At 38.3% G+C, this 16301-nt stretch overlaps 1 protein-coding gene across 6 annotated transcripts in view; it reads right to left on the reverse strand.

Moving 5' to 3' along the window:
• The window catches only part of HECW1 (HECT, C2 and WW domain containing E3 ubiquitin protein ligase 1), a 250791-nt gene that overhangs the window by 73402 nt on the left and 161088 nt on the right, over window positions 1–16301 (reverse strand). For all 6 annotated transcript variants that reach the window (XM_085051546.1, XM_085051545.1, XM_085051541.1 and 3 more), the window contains one exon: window positions 8840–9009. In XM_085051546.1, coding sequence (XP_084907672.1) covers window positions 8840–9009 — 170 coding nt within the window. The remainder of the gene's footprint in view (window positions 1–8839; window positions 9010–16301) is intronic.

The raw sequence follows: 16301 nt of genomic DNA on the forward strand, positions 1-16301 counted from the left end.
TAGCTTTCCCATTGCCAAAACCAATCTCCTCAACAGAATCATTCTGAGTTATCAAGGCCTGGAGTTAAAGCCTTAAATCGCTTGCTCCATTGAATCATGATCTAATTCAGAGAGGCTTAATATAAACAGCTTCAAGTGAAACCAACAGGAGTGGGATATTCTGTTAATCACACCCTGCAAAAATGCAAATAATTGGAGAAGCACCATTTAAACAAGTGCTGAATAGTTATTTTCTTCTTTTTTCATCAACATCTTTGCAGCAGGTTACCAGTTAAGATAAATGCACCAAATGGGAGAACCTGAATTCCCTATGTTTACTGAAAGTTGCCTTAAAAAATAAGTTGTCTTACTATTGCTGCCTCACCTGCTAAAAACCTTGAGTAACTGCCACTTCATGACACTCGAAATCAGAAGAGGGCAATTAACTTTTGAATTATTGGAACATAGAGCAATTTGCCATGTAATGAATTCTCCATTATTGTGCTGCTGACTCCTACATTGCAAAGAAGTCTCTGTGGGCTGGCAAATGCACACACACAGGTAGAGAGTGAACTGTCCACAAGTGAAAAGTAACTTGTGGATTTAGTGCATGTTTATGTTGGTTTAATGATCTGAATCCTCGAATGTCAATAACACATTGCCTTGTGGTGCAACTCTGAAGAAAATTAGAATCTGCATGGAAATTTATTTTCATAGGATCACATAGAACCAAGTCTGACAGATCTTTCCTTGCACAAGAAACATATTGACCTTTTCCAGTGTAGTAATCAGCACCTGAGCAAAAAGTATGGACCAAAGGAGCAAGATATGTTAGAATCAGCCAAAGAAAATGTCCCTTTTCCCTTGAACAGCTGTGCCTCAAGACATACAAACACCAGGATATTCCATATAGATTGTAAAATCCGATTCTGTTCTGATTTCGTCACCTGCCAACCTGTTGCATTTTGGGATACACAAGACTGCCTTGCGACCAGACCCCGGTCCATGATCACAGTTCCCAAATGTTTCCTCTAGGAGGATGTTCTGATGCATAAAACCAGCAGCATTTTGGAAACACAATTAAGCCTTTAGGATCAGAAGTGTCCTGTGGCAGAGCTCAAAGGCAGTTGGAGGCAATTGCAGTTTGAGACCAAAAGTGAACTCACTGAAATGGGTTTGGACACAGCTTGTGAAACAGTGATAATTTTACAAAATTCAGTTTTCCATTATCTAAGCACTTGCTCCTGCTGTTGCTCTCATCTAGTTTAATTCTTATTGGGCAGGATTTTTCTAAGGCAAGTTATGGGCACACCCCAAATTTATATACTATCTACAGCAGTCAGTGGATGGACAGGTAACAAACAAGAAGTTAAATCTCTATTCTCTGATTAGCCCAAGCCAGTAATTACCTACAATGCTGCATTAGCACAATACATTGCCCTGAATATCACACCAACTTGGGCACAAAGTTACTCTTAGAGCCTGAGATGATACATGACACAGCACACTCCACAGAGGAGATGGCAGATTGCCTCAACAGAATGAAATGTCATTAGGAATAACCTGTTTCTCACAGGAAGTCTGGCCCTAGAAAGAGCTTCTGGCCCCATCTTGCCAATGTAGTATCTGATACTTACCAGCTAGGGATGCAAGGGCTCCCCTTTATAGAAAGGACGAGGAGGTCCTCCACTGAAAGAACAAGGTAGAGAACCAGCTGCCCTTATGTCTGGAAGAATCCCAAAATGCAAAACCCCCAGAGTTAGAGGCTTTGGAAAAGAGTACAGACCTCCAGAGGTGAAGACCTTTTTATTTTCCTCTAGAAATGTTTATTAGGACTGTTAGAAATGGTTATCTGTCAGGAGTATTCCTAAAAAGAAGTTACAATCAGAATGTCTGAACACAAGGGATGACTGAAGATTCCTCATATACTGGGGAAAAATAGCACTTGTCACGATCTACAGAAAGGAGGCCTTGTGGAGGCTGATGTTTCCTAACCTCTGGAATATCTTGGCCATGTCTGCATTAGGAAGACTTACGGTACAATATTAGTGCATCTGGAGAGCAAAGCAGCTGGTGCTGTGCACCTGATTACCCCATCCAGACATTTTGCAAGGGTTTTACCATGAAGTGACTCCAGGCTGGTGCCCTGGATTGAACTCCCATTTATTGTCTGAAAAGAGCTTGGTGCACTCCTGAAGCACATCTGTTCGCTTCCCTTCTGCTCAGAGTAATTGAGTTCACACACTCCAGGACTGACAAGCAGTGTCTTTGGTGGGGAGAACAGGAGATTTGCTCTGAAACAGATCTCTTGAATGGAAATATTATTATAGATGGACCCAGTGAATTGTTAAGAGCCATGATCAATAGAACAAGTTAGTGTGTGTATTATTTTCTCAGTGTCTTCTTCAATTATTTCCTTTTTAGGGTGTGATTACATCTCTCTGGAATTATGATGAGTAGGAGGAAACAAACTAGATCTAGATGCAAAGTCATTACATCTCTCTACTTTCCTCATTTCTTCAGCCATTTGTCAATGCCTGTCCCACTTGTTACAGTGGCAAGAAATTCAATGATTACTTTGTTCCTACACATTTAATGCAAAGAGGGAGTAAGATGGGAGAGAGAGATCCTTTTAATTCCTTACTAAGAGAAGAGCTGCAGCATTACAGCATATCTTATTAGACACTGGAGAATCTGTACCAGGCTCATCCTTATAAAATGCCCCTGCCAGTGGAAAAGCTTCAGCTGATATTTTCTCAGGCACCAAAAATCAACAAGCTATAATTAATTACTTCCATAGAAATACAGAAGTGGAGGGAGAGGAAAGAGCAAAAGTGGCATGATGTAGAAAATCACAGCAACATATAAACATATTAAGTCTTCTGGGATTAAGCAGTGTATCATCACTTTGGCCTCCAGTCAGTAATAAGTCATTAGGATTCTCCTCTCATTTACACAGATTTTACACAGCTGCCTCCTGCAGAGTCCCTCTCACAGAGACACAGATCAGAATCAAAGCTACCTAGAATCAGCTGAGACATTCATACTCTCACACCATCTCAATGATCTAAATGTAAATCTGATTTTACATTACTGCTGGCATCTTCAAGCATGATCTGAAAACACTGTAGTAAACACCACCGAAGGAGTTTCAGACTGGAACCTACTTTTCATTGCCTATTTGGTTCCAGACCAGCAATGGTTTTACAGACACAGATGATTAATTTAATTATGTGAACAAATCCTTAATGCATGACATATAAGGTAAAGGACAAAGGCCCATGCTAATGCTGACCTGGCAGAATGCATCTGCACCCATTTATAAGACATCAGAACCATTTCCAGAGCTTGGAATAGTTTTCATAGAAAGTCAGCTACTGGTGATGATTAATTTCCATGTTTTATTTTTACCAAAGTTGTTTGCATCTGTGAATACAGATGGATCCCAGTGATTTAATAACACTATCAAGAAAGTTGTTGAAATGAACAAAGTATGTCCATTAGCACCAATTAGACAAGTTACGGGCAAGTCAAAGTCTTTAAAAACTGTCAGTATAATAATTGGTAGACAGTATAATAAAGGGAGATAAATTAATATGCTCGTGACAGGAAAAATTTGGCTCCTGATTTGGAGTTGAATAAGCAATAGAATTAAAAGTAAAATATATTTGTGATATCAATCATGGGATGACCCAAGCAGTAGTAAATCTTAAAAGGCTATGAATTACATTCGATGGATGAAGATAAATTTATTCTTTCAGCTGAATATTTCATTAATGGGCTTTTTGTTTCAAGTTCTTCAGTGAAACAATTAGAGTCATAATGCACACACCACTCCCCATCTGTATTACTCTGTTCTCCACTCAAAAACCTCTTCTACATGTCACTACTTTCCCATGCAACATTACTTACACCAACATCTGGATAAGCTCATCAAGAATTCCAGTTTCTTAAACTTTCTACAGTACTCCATAGTGACAAGACAAAATAATGCAATCAGTACTGTCAAGGGCAGAGCTCCACTGTTGCCAAGGGTGGGGACATGCCTATGCCTACTACGAGAGACTGCTGGAACCCAGCAGTGACTGCAGGGAGCCAAATCCAATGCAGTTCTTTATTCTGGCATGGCACAATTGTTGGGGATTTTATTTTTTTCCCCTATCATAAAAGCAGTGCACATAAATACATGCGGGTGTTCTAAAGTCTGATTCAATCATATCTATTGAATTTCTTCAAAGTTGGACAGGGCCTTCAGCAAATTGGCTTTCTGGGTTTCTCCCACAGATTCATCTCAGAATTATCTACAAAATTATTAGCACATCAAAGACTGAAAATATCTCAGACTCTCAACAGCACTAGTGTACAAAGCTAGCAAGACTGATAGTCTTCTAGATGAAGAAGTCACAAGTGAAATGCAGTTCTAGAAGAGTAACATCCTAAAGAAAATCTAGATGATTTTTCACACCATAATCCATTGCTGAAGAAGCTAAAGCTGTCTTGGGCTATCAGACTTCAATCATCAACAGATATTAAAAATCTGCAGCTGTAAAGCTACGGCTTATCTGTGTGGTCAAACAATGTTTTACTCTTTACCTGGATATGTGTACAGAAATGTTATACAGTGGAGCTACAACCCTCAAGGCTTTACTCAGTCCTGATGACACCTTTGGCAAAACTCATACTAAATTCAGGATCTGTATTTCCCTTCACCTATTTATTGTTTTTATGCTTAGGTGCGAAGGCCTCCAAGTTTCTGCAGCCTATCCCTTTGTATTTGCTGGTAGAGGGGGAAAAGCTTATCCAGGTTAAACAATAAGGAGTTCAATCAGTGTGATGTTTCTGTTGCTTTTATTTTGGACTTCTGTTGAAATTACAGAATGATTCTGTGAGACCATGGTAGGACAATCAGCATCCTAGTGGCCTGGATATTAGATCAAAATTAGATCAAATACGACCCACTTTAGTTTAAATTCATACTATTGATTCAAATATATTAAAAGATCTTCAATGGTTTTTCTCTATTCCAGAAAGATTCAGCTTTGCTCAAGTATACCCTGCTTGTATGATTCTACGTTTGTGCTGCATCAGGTAGCACCCCTTGTATCAGTCAACATAAACCCTCTAGAGAGGCAGAGAGCTAACATAAACCCCTTATTGCATGATCTGGTTGCTTTGGCAAAGTGTTTTTGCATCCCAGAACTGCTGAGTGGTCTATCACACACCAGTTCAGCATTCAGGATCACAGAATCAGTGCCCGAGTTATAGCTCTGCATTAAGAAAAGCAGTCACAGACCAGCACTCAGACAGTCAGTTGCATCTAGGCATTCCTGCCAGCAGCATCCAAACCTGGCTCTTCTATCACTGTTGATGGCCAGCACTACAAACGCCATCTCTCCCCAAACCACCTCCCTCTGGTGTTCAACTCCCTGAGTGATTTCTTCTTCTGATTTTGCATTGGCAATCCCAAGAGACATCTTACGTGAGAAATTATACAAATGCAATATTTTTGAAAGGTTGTGAGTTATCTGAGGTGCAGAGAGCACGAGCTACACAGCTGAAAATACTGTAAATCTGTGTATCAGATCTGACATACTACCTGCTATTTGCTGAGTGCTCTTGCTCTCTGCTCATGCACATCAATTAACTCACCAGTGAAATGTGGCTGTCTTCAGAGTGATAAGGCAGCCATCCCAAACACTCTTTTGTCTCAGCTATAATTTAACAGTGTTTGTAAAAGCTGAGGCAAAGAAACAAGGAGTGAAGTTGCAGGAAGTTGAGATTGTTTCTAACCTAGTAGTGGGCTCCCACTTTAAGGCAATCTACTCCTCCAGAGTTAGATTACTGGAGTTGAAATTCGGTGGGTCATTTAACAGATCACACTTCCTATCACTTTAAATATGCTGAATGGTTGCATCAGCCAATTTTTATACTCATCTCATTGGCCATTCCTCAGGACTCTCTTTCCAGTCACCAGTAAATAAAACAAAAACTGGGGAAATAGTCAGCTCAAGCTGCCATAGTTAAGTAAGAAATACCATAAACACGTCTAAGGGAAAGTCCAGAAGTCTGAAGTACTTTATCTGCAAAACCATAGAGAGAAATTCCTATCCAGTTGCAGGTATGTGAACTACGTTTTAAACCACTTTGCTTTGTTCCTAGTATCTATTACTTATCTGAACTGTGTATCACTTTACTGATTTCCGAAAAATTAAATCTTCTTAAAGGAGCTTTTTTCAAACAGTATGACAGCAGACACATTGTTTCAATATTAAACAATATGGGAATAGTATCACTATTTTTTTAATATCAATATTAGAAGAGCCATGATCAACATCCACCGTTGTCAATTCCACTAGATGTACACAAGGTTTGGAGAAGATACCACCTGGGCTTTAACTTGTCTCAGCAAACAATTCTCAGAGTGAGGGCTCTTTCACCTCTATGCAGAGCCCTGCTACAAGTGTCAAATTGTCACTTCCTACTCCTCATGTGTACAAAATTTCCATTTCCCCTTGCACAAAGTACTGCAAATCAGAGCAATGGAAGAGTGGCTTTGTGTCAGGATAACTTGTGCTGAACAGCATTTGAACGGCCTGGGAAATGAAGATGATCATCAATATTACATGAGACAGATAAAAATTTGCCTGAGGCACCACGGTGCTCCCAGAGTGTTTGTACAATGCAGGTGGTTACTATACAAAGAGAGAAGGCTGTAAAGGATATGAGAAAGAATACCAGAAGAAATTAATATAAGTAAATAATATAAGTAAATTAATATAAGTAAATCAGTCATCTTTTAGTCTGTAGGACTCTTGGTGCTGAAGCCCTACAAAACTGAATTGACTCTTTCACTTCTGAATTTGCTCAAGGGTAATCAAGAACATACATAAATGTCCTAGTCTGCAGATATTTTGATAATTTTACTTCCCTATTCCCGTTTTTTCAAGTTTAGCATCCAACACAAATCAAATAGGTAATTTAATTGAAAAAAATGAACATCTGCCTTCTATTCACATGGAGTGACAGAGAATCCATGAAAAGAATGAACCTTCTGAAATAATACATTGCCTAAAATTTGTTTTTGCAAAACCAACTTGTGACTGATACTCTTAGTGAAATGGCCATGAGTCCTCAGTATTTTGTCACTTCATATATTCACATCCATCAGTGAAAAGGGTGGACAGAAGAATGACTACCACCATGGATCAGCAACAGTTTTCAGTCTTCCTTCTCCCCTTGTCCCATGAAGGGACAAAGCTGCAGAAAATCAGGCCTGTGGTCTTCTGTGCAGAAGAAACCAGTGCAGCTTTTCAGTAACAAAGAGTACAGATGGGCTGATTGCAGACTGCAGCACAAATGCATGCAGTCAAACATCTCAGTCTCAGCTGAGGAGAAGGCAGAAGGAAAACATGCTGAACCACGGCTTGGCTCTTTTACTCTCCTTTGCCACTCACAGGCCTACAACAGGAAGGGAGAAGCAGCATGCTTGCAGGCTACCAAGAAAACCTGGGGGCTGAAGAGCGAAGCTGGAAGCCAACTGTGCTCTTTTGCTTTCCCGTGTCCATAATTAGGCTATTTCATAGTTCCTCCTTTTCTTGCTGCCAAACTCCACTTGGAAAAGAAATGTCAGCCCACAAACTCAACCATTTGGCACGGCCTGAGGAGAAGACACCCATGACATTTTATCAGGGCCACATTCATAGGTACTGAGTCTCCCACACATACAGAGCAAGTTTCCCCTTCATATCTGCTCCTCTCTAGGTCTGTGTCTTATGCACTTCACTGAAAGGTCTCTGCCAACTGCCTGATCCTCCATGTCAGTTCCAGCTTGACAACGTCCTCAGCTGGACCTGGGATCTCTCAACCAGATACATCTGATGCTTGGCTCCACAGAGGAGTTGTGACTTGGTAGATGCCTCATAACAGTGTCCTAAGTTAAGTCATGCTAGAAGGCTTATTTTTCTGACTAATTTGAAGATCGTTCCCCCAGCCATATAAGCTCCCCCACGTGTCACATAACCTAATGTGGTAGCTAGTTTCTTCAGGTAGGAGTATTCAATGCCATTTCTGCTGTCGTTTTGCCCACTCGCAGTTCCACGTCTATATAGTTTGACCTAATTATCCCTAAGCTACTTTACAATTTGCATTTTAATTTGAATAAATCTATGCAGTATATTTATTTACTTTTTCCTGCAGTGGAGATATTGATGTGACAGAGCATGCCAGTAAATCACACCCAGTATGTCATGCTCCTTTAATTCCAAGGAGATTCCTTATTCTTTGCTGCCTATTGCCATTTCACATGTAATTTAAAAACAGCAGGCAGCAACCGAACTCTCAGATCTCATTATTACATACAAGTCCTTCCAACAAAAGGGAGCAGACTAGAGACTATTTCTTCAAGGTGATGGCCAAACATGCCAAAGTTGCTTTTGATTTATATTGCCACTGATGCTTTCCAATCACATTGCTTCTCTCCATTTGCATGCTATACTTGTTCTGCTTTATATAATGTCTCCTCTCTGTGTAAGAACACTATGACAATCTAACGGCAGCCTTTCATACTATGCAAGTTTATTTTTCAATTCTGTTTTATGCAGGCCTTCAATAATTAACAACTTCATTAATTACACCAATGAAATACAGTCCATACTGAAAATTTTAATGTATCACTCATCTTTGTAGCTAATTAAGCCTTTTGTACTGAGACAAGTAGTCATGAAATACATCACACACAGATAGGTAAACAAATATTTAGCCAAGAAAGAAATTGAAAAAAAAAAAGAAAAAAAAGTGGGATAGTACTAGAGTTATGTCCACGTTTTAAGAAAAGCCTCAGCTCAACTCTCAAATTGCTTACCTCTCCTTGCCAGATTGGGTTAACAGTGTTACATATGATCTTAGATCTTTTCTCCTGTCCATGATGAGGAAGTGCTGGGAAGATGCTATGTTTTCCAGGCTGGATGGAAATCTTCAGATAAGGATCTGGATTGAAGAACATCCCTTTCTTCAGACCAAAAGCCTGGAAATCTGAAAGAAGGTAAAGAACCTGATTATTTTTCACATTCTAGGCATCTCTTTGGGATGCTAGGAACAGTGTATAGGGAACTGGTAATATGGCAGGAATGTGAAAAAACTCACTGTGTTTATTGTGAGGCAGTGTAATGACAAATCATAATGATCTGGTGATTTAGGATTTACAAATTAGTATATAATGAAACTGCAATTTTATAGCCTGATTGTGCAGACTGATTCGGCTTCTAAATCAATATTTATGCAACTTCAAGTGATCTACTAATTTTTCTAATAAGCTGAGAACTTGCTTAGGCTGACTTTAGTGGAAGCACTACTCTAAAAAAGACATCCAGTCATCCAATCATAAAGTCATGGCATTTGGTAGACAATGGATGTCATTTTTCCTAGGTATTAATTTTACCATTCTACAAATCTTAGCTCTTACACCACTTTTCTCCTACATGAGAAGTCATTTTACATTTTTCCCACTTTAAATCATTTTCTTCCCTGCAAGGGTGAACTTCTTCTTAGGAAAACTCTTGTCTATCATGTCCAGATCTTAAGCAGGGATTTACAGCTGCAGAATTTCCAGGGAACATAATATGTGTTGTACACACAAAAAAATGTCCAGGCACTTATTTGAATATTTCCCCGTAACATTCTGAAGAAAGACACAAAGCCCACTATAACTTTATCCTGTGTAGCCAATGAAATGCAAACTAATCTGCTGGTGTATCATTAATTTTGGCTCAACAGACACAGACTGAACCCTCCAGTCTTCTCTTTTTCCAGATGCATTTCTAAGCTTTCTTTGGAACATATAAGCACTTATTCCTATTAGTGAGTTCAGTAGCTAATTTATTTTCCACCACTCTGCATGGAGATTCTCCTCTGTTTAAAGCTTTATTTCACATTGGGCTATAAGCACTGTACTGCATTCTACCCATTTTCTCTTGCTGTATAGGAGAGATAAAAAAAAAATATTAGACAAGATGGTTTTCAAAACTGCTTGGATGCATACCTAAACATTCAATTTAAAGACGCATTTTTTCTTTTAGGCAGTTTTTGAAAACATTAATTTTCATGGTCTTCTAATTCTCTTCTGATTAAAAGCCCAATTATTCCAGCAGGTTGTGGGAGATCATGAAAAACCCTCAAGGCATATATTTTGGATGAATTTGAAAATCATACATATTGCACACCATCATCAGTATTTTTTCCAGAAAATAGCTATATCAAACTCAGTTATATGCTGCCTCCTTAACATATGGTAATAGCCAACACAATAAAGCATGCAAGTTAAAAAGAATTGCTTTTCTTTCTGTTGGTTTTAATCATTTATTCCACCACACAATTCATGTTGCAGATATTTAAAAGCTGTGGGTCAGGTGGTCTTGAAACAGACTGCATTTTAAGAATCTCACTCTTGAGACATTCTCTAACAAGTAACAAATCAAAAAATAGAGAACATAATTACTAAGAGCTGATTTGAAAGTACTTTGCTGAACACATGTACTGCCATGGTCCTAGCAATGCCATCACACAAAATTATGTGCTTCAAACAGATAATGTTGGTTTTTTTCCTTTTTTTTCTGAGTGCACAATCTCTGTGTAACCAGCATGTATCTCGTCTAACAGTCCTGTTGAAATGCTGTATGGCAAACACTTTGGCTTTGGAAGTTGTACTGTTAAAAATGCATTCAAGAAATAGAAACCAAGAATGCAAAAGCAGTATGAATGACAAGGGCCAGCAGTGTATTAGTTTAGGCTGCTAAGATATGAGAGCAGAGAAAGACCTCTGGGATCTTATTTTCTTTCTCTCTGATATTTCCTCAAAATAGTCTAAAACTGAAATATTCATTGCTGTGTATGTTTCTGATTTCTTTTTCCTTCAAAGAGAGACCATGCTAATTTTGGGTACCACTGAGTAAAGAAATGATCTATTGATAGACAGAAAATATCTAGCACTCAAGTGTGTATATTTATATATCATATATCATATATCATAAAGAAAATACATTTATGATGACCTACCAGCCTCTTTCCAGTTATGGGAATTAGAGCACAGCCATGAAGATGAAGGTACTCCTAACCTCAGTTAAGAGACTAATTTTTTTATTCGGATGAGGGGAAAAAAAAGTAATTTAGCTAAGCACACAGCATGAAATTTTACTTGTGTCATTTTCTTGCTGAAATACCATAATACAACAAATTTTGTTAAAAAGTCAGTTAGAAACTTGAATTTTATTGTCCAAAGTATGAATAGGGCTAGCAGATATAGGTTTCCCAAGGAAAAATATCCCAGTTATATATCTCACCACAAATTCTCATGACTGTGAAAAACTGAAAATCAAAAATGAAAAAGCTCTTAATAAAGCTACATGGATATCTACAGATAACCAGAATTTTATTTAATTTGAAGCAAAACCTCTCTGTAGGTCCTGTAACTATCTGCTGTAACTTGTTGTGGTCAAAGGCTCGTATACTCTCTTACCACTCCTGTGCAACTACCCAGCAGAAGAATGCCAGCTATTCTGCCTGAACAAATGCAAATATTTTTCCCTATCATCTTCAGAAAAAAGGTTCAGAAGATACAAAACTTTTAAGTGAAGGTCTGAAGCTAATTGAATTTAAATCTTTGGTTGAATGAATGAATTCCAGAAGGCTGGGACATACCCTGCTGTACATTGTAGTTTTATAGTGTGTGTCTTGGAGGCACATGAGAAATGCTACAAAGATAACTCATCTATGCTTTACAAAGGTGTATTTTCACCCAGTCTCTTAAAAAAAGTTATTAATATACCATATGTCAGTCACCTATTTAGTCATAGATCACACTTTAGTGCGAAAGAGGTTATATACATCTAACAGTTTAATAATGTCAGGCCATCTCTCATGATAGATGACAGGATGAAGGAATCCAGGTAAAGACAAAGTAATTACAGACTTTCACTGACACAGACTTGCAGTAATTGTTAAGTACATGCACCCTAGTCCAGGTAGGCTCACTCCATTGGAGAAAATGTCTTGTATTAACTGCTGCCTGCTGCTGTCCCCAAGTGACTTCTGAATTTGTTCCAACTTCAGAGCTTTTTTTCCATATTTTCTGATCTCCAGGTGCCTGGATGAAACCTAAGGAAGCTTTACACTAGGTCACTTGCATGCATGTACCCTCTGTCCCCAGGTGCGCCATAGACTTCCCTGTCTGCCTTGTAACGGAGACTCTGTTCTTGTGGTAAACCAGTGTATTTATTGGAGCCAGGTGGAGATGTCATTCCAAAACCACAGCTAGAACACATCTGTATTTTACCGTGTTTGATTTTGCCTCAATACAAGTCATTAAGCTATCAAAAACTGAGGAAAGAGTCACATTTTGTCATGCTCAGCAAGGAGATTCCCTAACAGTAATGATGAGCAAAACTACCATAAAGATGTTATTTCAATTCCCTGCAGACATAACGAGGTATTTGACCAGACCCATGCTCCATGTAGGAGCATGACAGAAAAGGATGGAGAATCAGATAGATAACCATATTCTGGAGCAGTCTGTTTTCTAAATTAATTACATTTAGTCTGGTCATCAATACGTCAGAAGTAAGTTAAGGGACCTGAAAGCAGCTCTCCCCAAGGGATGACTTTGCCAATAGCTGTGAAAGAGCTTTCCTAGAAATAACTCACAAGGTTATTCTCTGCAGTTTATAGATGTGTTTCAAGAAGACTCAGTCCATCTAGTCTCTTGATGGTGCATATTCCACTTCACTGAAGCAGCCAGAGTCTACAAACCAACAGAAGGGTCAAAGAGTAGGAAGTAGCAGAGCTACTAACTTTGAGAAACTGATACTGATATTCTAAAACAGAAGGCAAATTCCTTTCAACAAATGCCAAATATTGAATATCCTTTGTGTTCCCAAGCACCATCCAAGTGATGTCAATTGAAGCCTTGCAGGTATCTATATTGACATTTATGAAAGACATTATTACCCTGAGAAATTCTATGGTTAACCCACTGAATTCACATTTTTATATTTAGCATGTTAGCCTCATGATCTCAGGATCAGGAAATGAGACAAATACCTCATAAGCCATCCAACCCCTTGAGAAAATGAAGACATCTTGAGTTAGGCCAACTTGCCCAGAATGACATTAACAGGACACTGGAAAAACCTCTATGTCACTGGCATGACCACAGTCAATTTACATTATGATCTAGCCTGAGGAATACCAAAATGGAATTTATTCTCTCTATGATCTGTTCATTAATGGCAGAAAGAAAAAAATGCAGTCATCTTACTGAGAACCTGATAGTTCATGTATCAAAGTACAATAAACCATCTTCATAATTCATCACAACAGGAGAGTTGCTAATTAGGATGTCAATGGACAGCTTCAGGATTTCCGTTCAGATTTCCTTTGTGAATTCCCAAAGAGCTATCAGCTCAAGTTCTGACATGGAAAAAATATACTTGAACAGGACTGGTATCTGGACTGACTACCAATGAGGGAAGGTAATTGCCAGGGTACTGATAATGTCAATGTTTCTTTTGTAGAGTGTTTCTTTTGCAGAACTTGGACAGATCAAGAAGAACCTATCTTAGAGGGCAGCAGTTCATCTACTGAGCTGAGCTACCTAAGATATTGGCATGGCTTCAAAAAAAAGAAACAACAAAACCCTGCTGGCTTGAGATTCAACAGGAGGAACATAGGTTCTGCCTCTCAGCCATGTGTTTTTAAAGCAATACAAACTATTTTAGTTAATATCAGTGGAACAACATTTCAATAGTAAGAGGACAGCAATATTGCATTTATTGAAATGTCAATTTGACTCATGCTGCAGTGTATGATACACATATTTATTGAAGAAAGCAAGCACGGATTCACAGAAGTATTGCATATGGTATTAGTTAGATTTCAAAAAGCAAATATTAAGGAATTTTAGAGATCAAACAGTAATGTGCAATGATAGGAAATCTTAAAATCCAACACAGCAAACCAATGCAGGGGAATTGAGGAACATACTTTGTAAAGTACAACAGATGACTGATTTGCTCAGCTACTGAATGAGATTCTGCAACTGATGGTATGCAAGAAGTTAAACAAAGTGCTTCTTTCTGCTCTTAGAAATCTACAGTCATATAGACAGACTTCACTTTTCACTTAAAATATAATGCAGGAAAAAAAGAAAAGGCTAATGTAGTTGCACAAGGAGGTATTTTATGGTCTGAGAATTAAGAAAAAGACTAAGTGGATCAGATAAACCAAAATGTTTCTGTCACAGGGCTCTCAGGCAAAGTATTAAAGACAGTGAAAAAGAGGAGAATTTTTTCTTTTGCTGTAAATACTTAAAAGAAAAACAAAAGGGTTTCTCATTTGTGTAAATGAAGTTCAGCAAAGGTATTAAGTAGAAAATATGTGTAGCAATAAATGAAAAGGTGTAGTGGAATTAATTATTCTAAAATGTCTGAAAGACAGGCTGCCTTTTAAATCACCTTCATCAAGAAGGAAAACACAGAATAATTCTGAACCACTTATGTGAACAGTTTATCACAGCAAGGGGGTGTTTTTATCACTGCAAGTGATTAACCACTGGAGTGAAGAATTATCCCTCGGTATCCTCAGATCCTGGCGACACGCCTGTCTGTGAGATATGTCTGAGCGAAACTTACACAAAGCTCACCTCCATGGAGGCAAGGTGTCCTGTGTTAAATAGGATAATGGAGTAGTTGAATTCAAAGCCTTCTGAGACCTTTCAAACTGTTAGTGTAGAGCATGGCAGTACTTGGTAGACCCAAGGTGTACCGGAGGTGGTAAAAAGCTACCTCAACACAAGATCTGATGGGTAAGAAAAAGTAATGGGATTAGTACTTACAAAGTCAGTCACTGGGATTTTAAAAAAATTGTTGGAAAATAAAGTGAACTATATATCTGCAATCTGAACAAACCTTTCATGCTAACAACTACTGTCATAATAACCCTTAGCAGACCTTATACTATTTTCAGTTGTGATTTATGCTCTAACCTTTATAAACTGATAGCTGATATTACCTGAACACCTGGTCTGAAAGCCACACAAAAACAACTAATGACATTCTCAGAGGCATGATACGTGTCTGAATGTCCATGATATATCCAGATCTTCTGGTAATTTGTTCCCCAGGAACACTTGTAAAGTGTGTAAACACATGAGATAGTAAAGCCTGGAAAAAGTTATTTGATGCAACATAGAGCTAGGAAGCATATCATGCAAACCTCATGATAACATTTTCTAAATATACCAGCCAACAAGACTGGTTTTAAGTTTTACTGCTGCTAAACCACAAACCTGCAGTGAAACAATTGGTACATCTAAATCTTGGAAAGCTCAGCACATTTTTTCCTTCTGTACTTCATGCAAGAGAGCTCTGACACTTTTCAGCCACCTTATCAGAAGTGTGACATTCACTGGTAACAGCGGAAAAGGCACATTTGAAAAGTAAATGCAAAGTGGACTGCTGAGCTTTCCTTAAAGACTTTTTTCATTCTAGCTAAATTAGACTTAAAGAATTTCTCTTGGTATTTTAAATAATGAAAGCTATAATAATACAGTCATCACAAAAATTATTAAGAAGCTTAATCATGGGAAATTATCTTCTTTGAGATCAGTGTTGCCAGTGAATCTATTAATCTGAATCAGCCTTTCATAGGACCAACTTGCAGTCTTCAAGGAAGCAAACATGAAGTAAAAAGCCATTTTAGTGACACAGTGCACACTCTCTGCTATTTCCATGCTCAAGAAGCTAGTCATCCGCTTGTGCCTTGAAGGATCATCTTACACCTTCTTCATTGTTTGACATTTTTATTCAATCCAGAAATCTTTTCTCAAAAAAGCCCTCCAGTGAAACCAGTTGGATTTTGTCCAAACAAATACTCAATAAACTACAGAAAGAATAAAACACTTTGTCAGCAGTTTTTTTAGAAGAAAACGTGTTTCAACACAGCTCATTTCAACATAGGGCTTCATTGGACTGTCTCAGCAGTAGAGAAAGCAATACAAGTCAGCTGCAATGCACTGATGTTGTTCAGCATTTCTTGGGATTTGGCATACTTTGAGATTTTTGTCTCCCATTCTAGTAACTTTTTCTTTTAACAAAATTATATGGCAGAAGGCATAGCTCCTCTCACATTCTTCAGATGACAGACTGCTTAGGACGTGATGGCTCTGTGTTGGTGCAGTGGGCTCCAGTCAAACTAATGGTCTGCCGCTTTTTTTTTAACTGCAACAAAATCAACTATAATTTGGAAACCTAACTTTTAATTGATGACTGTATAAA

This window comes from Lichenostomus cassidix, chromosome 2, assembly GCF_008360975.1.
Source record: "Lichenostomus cassidix isolate B80296 chromosome 2, HeHo_3.0, whole genome shotgun sequence".
NCBI lineage: Eukaryota > Metazoa > Chordata > Aves > Passeriformes > Meliphagidae > Lichenostomus > Lichenostomus cassidix.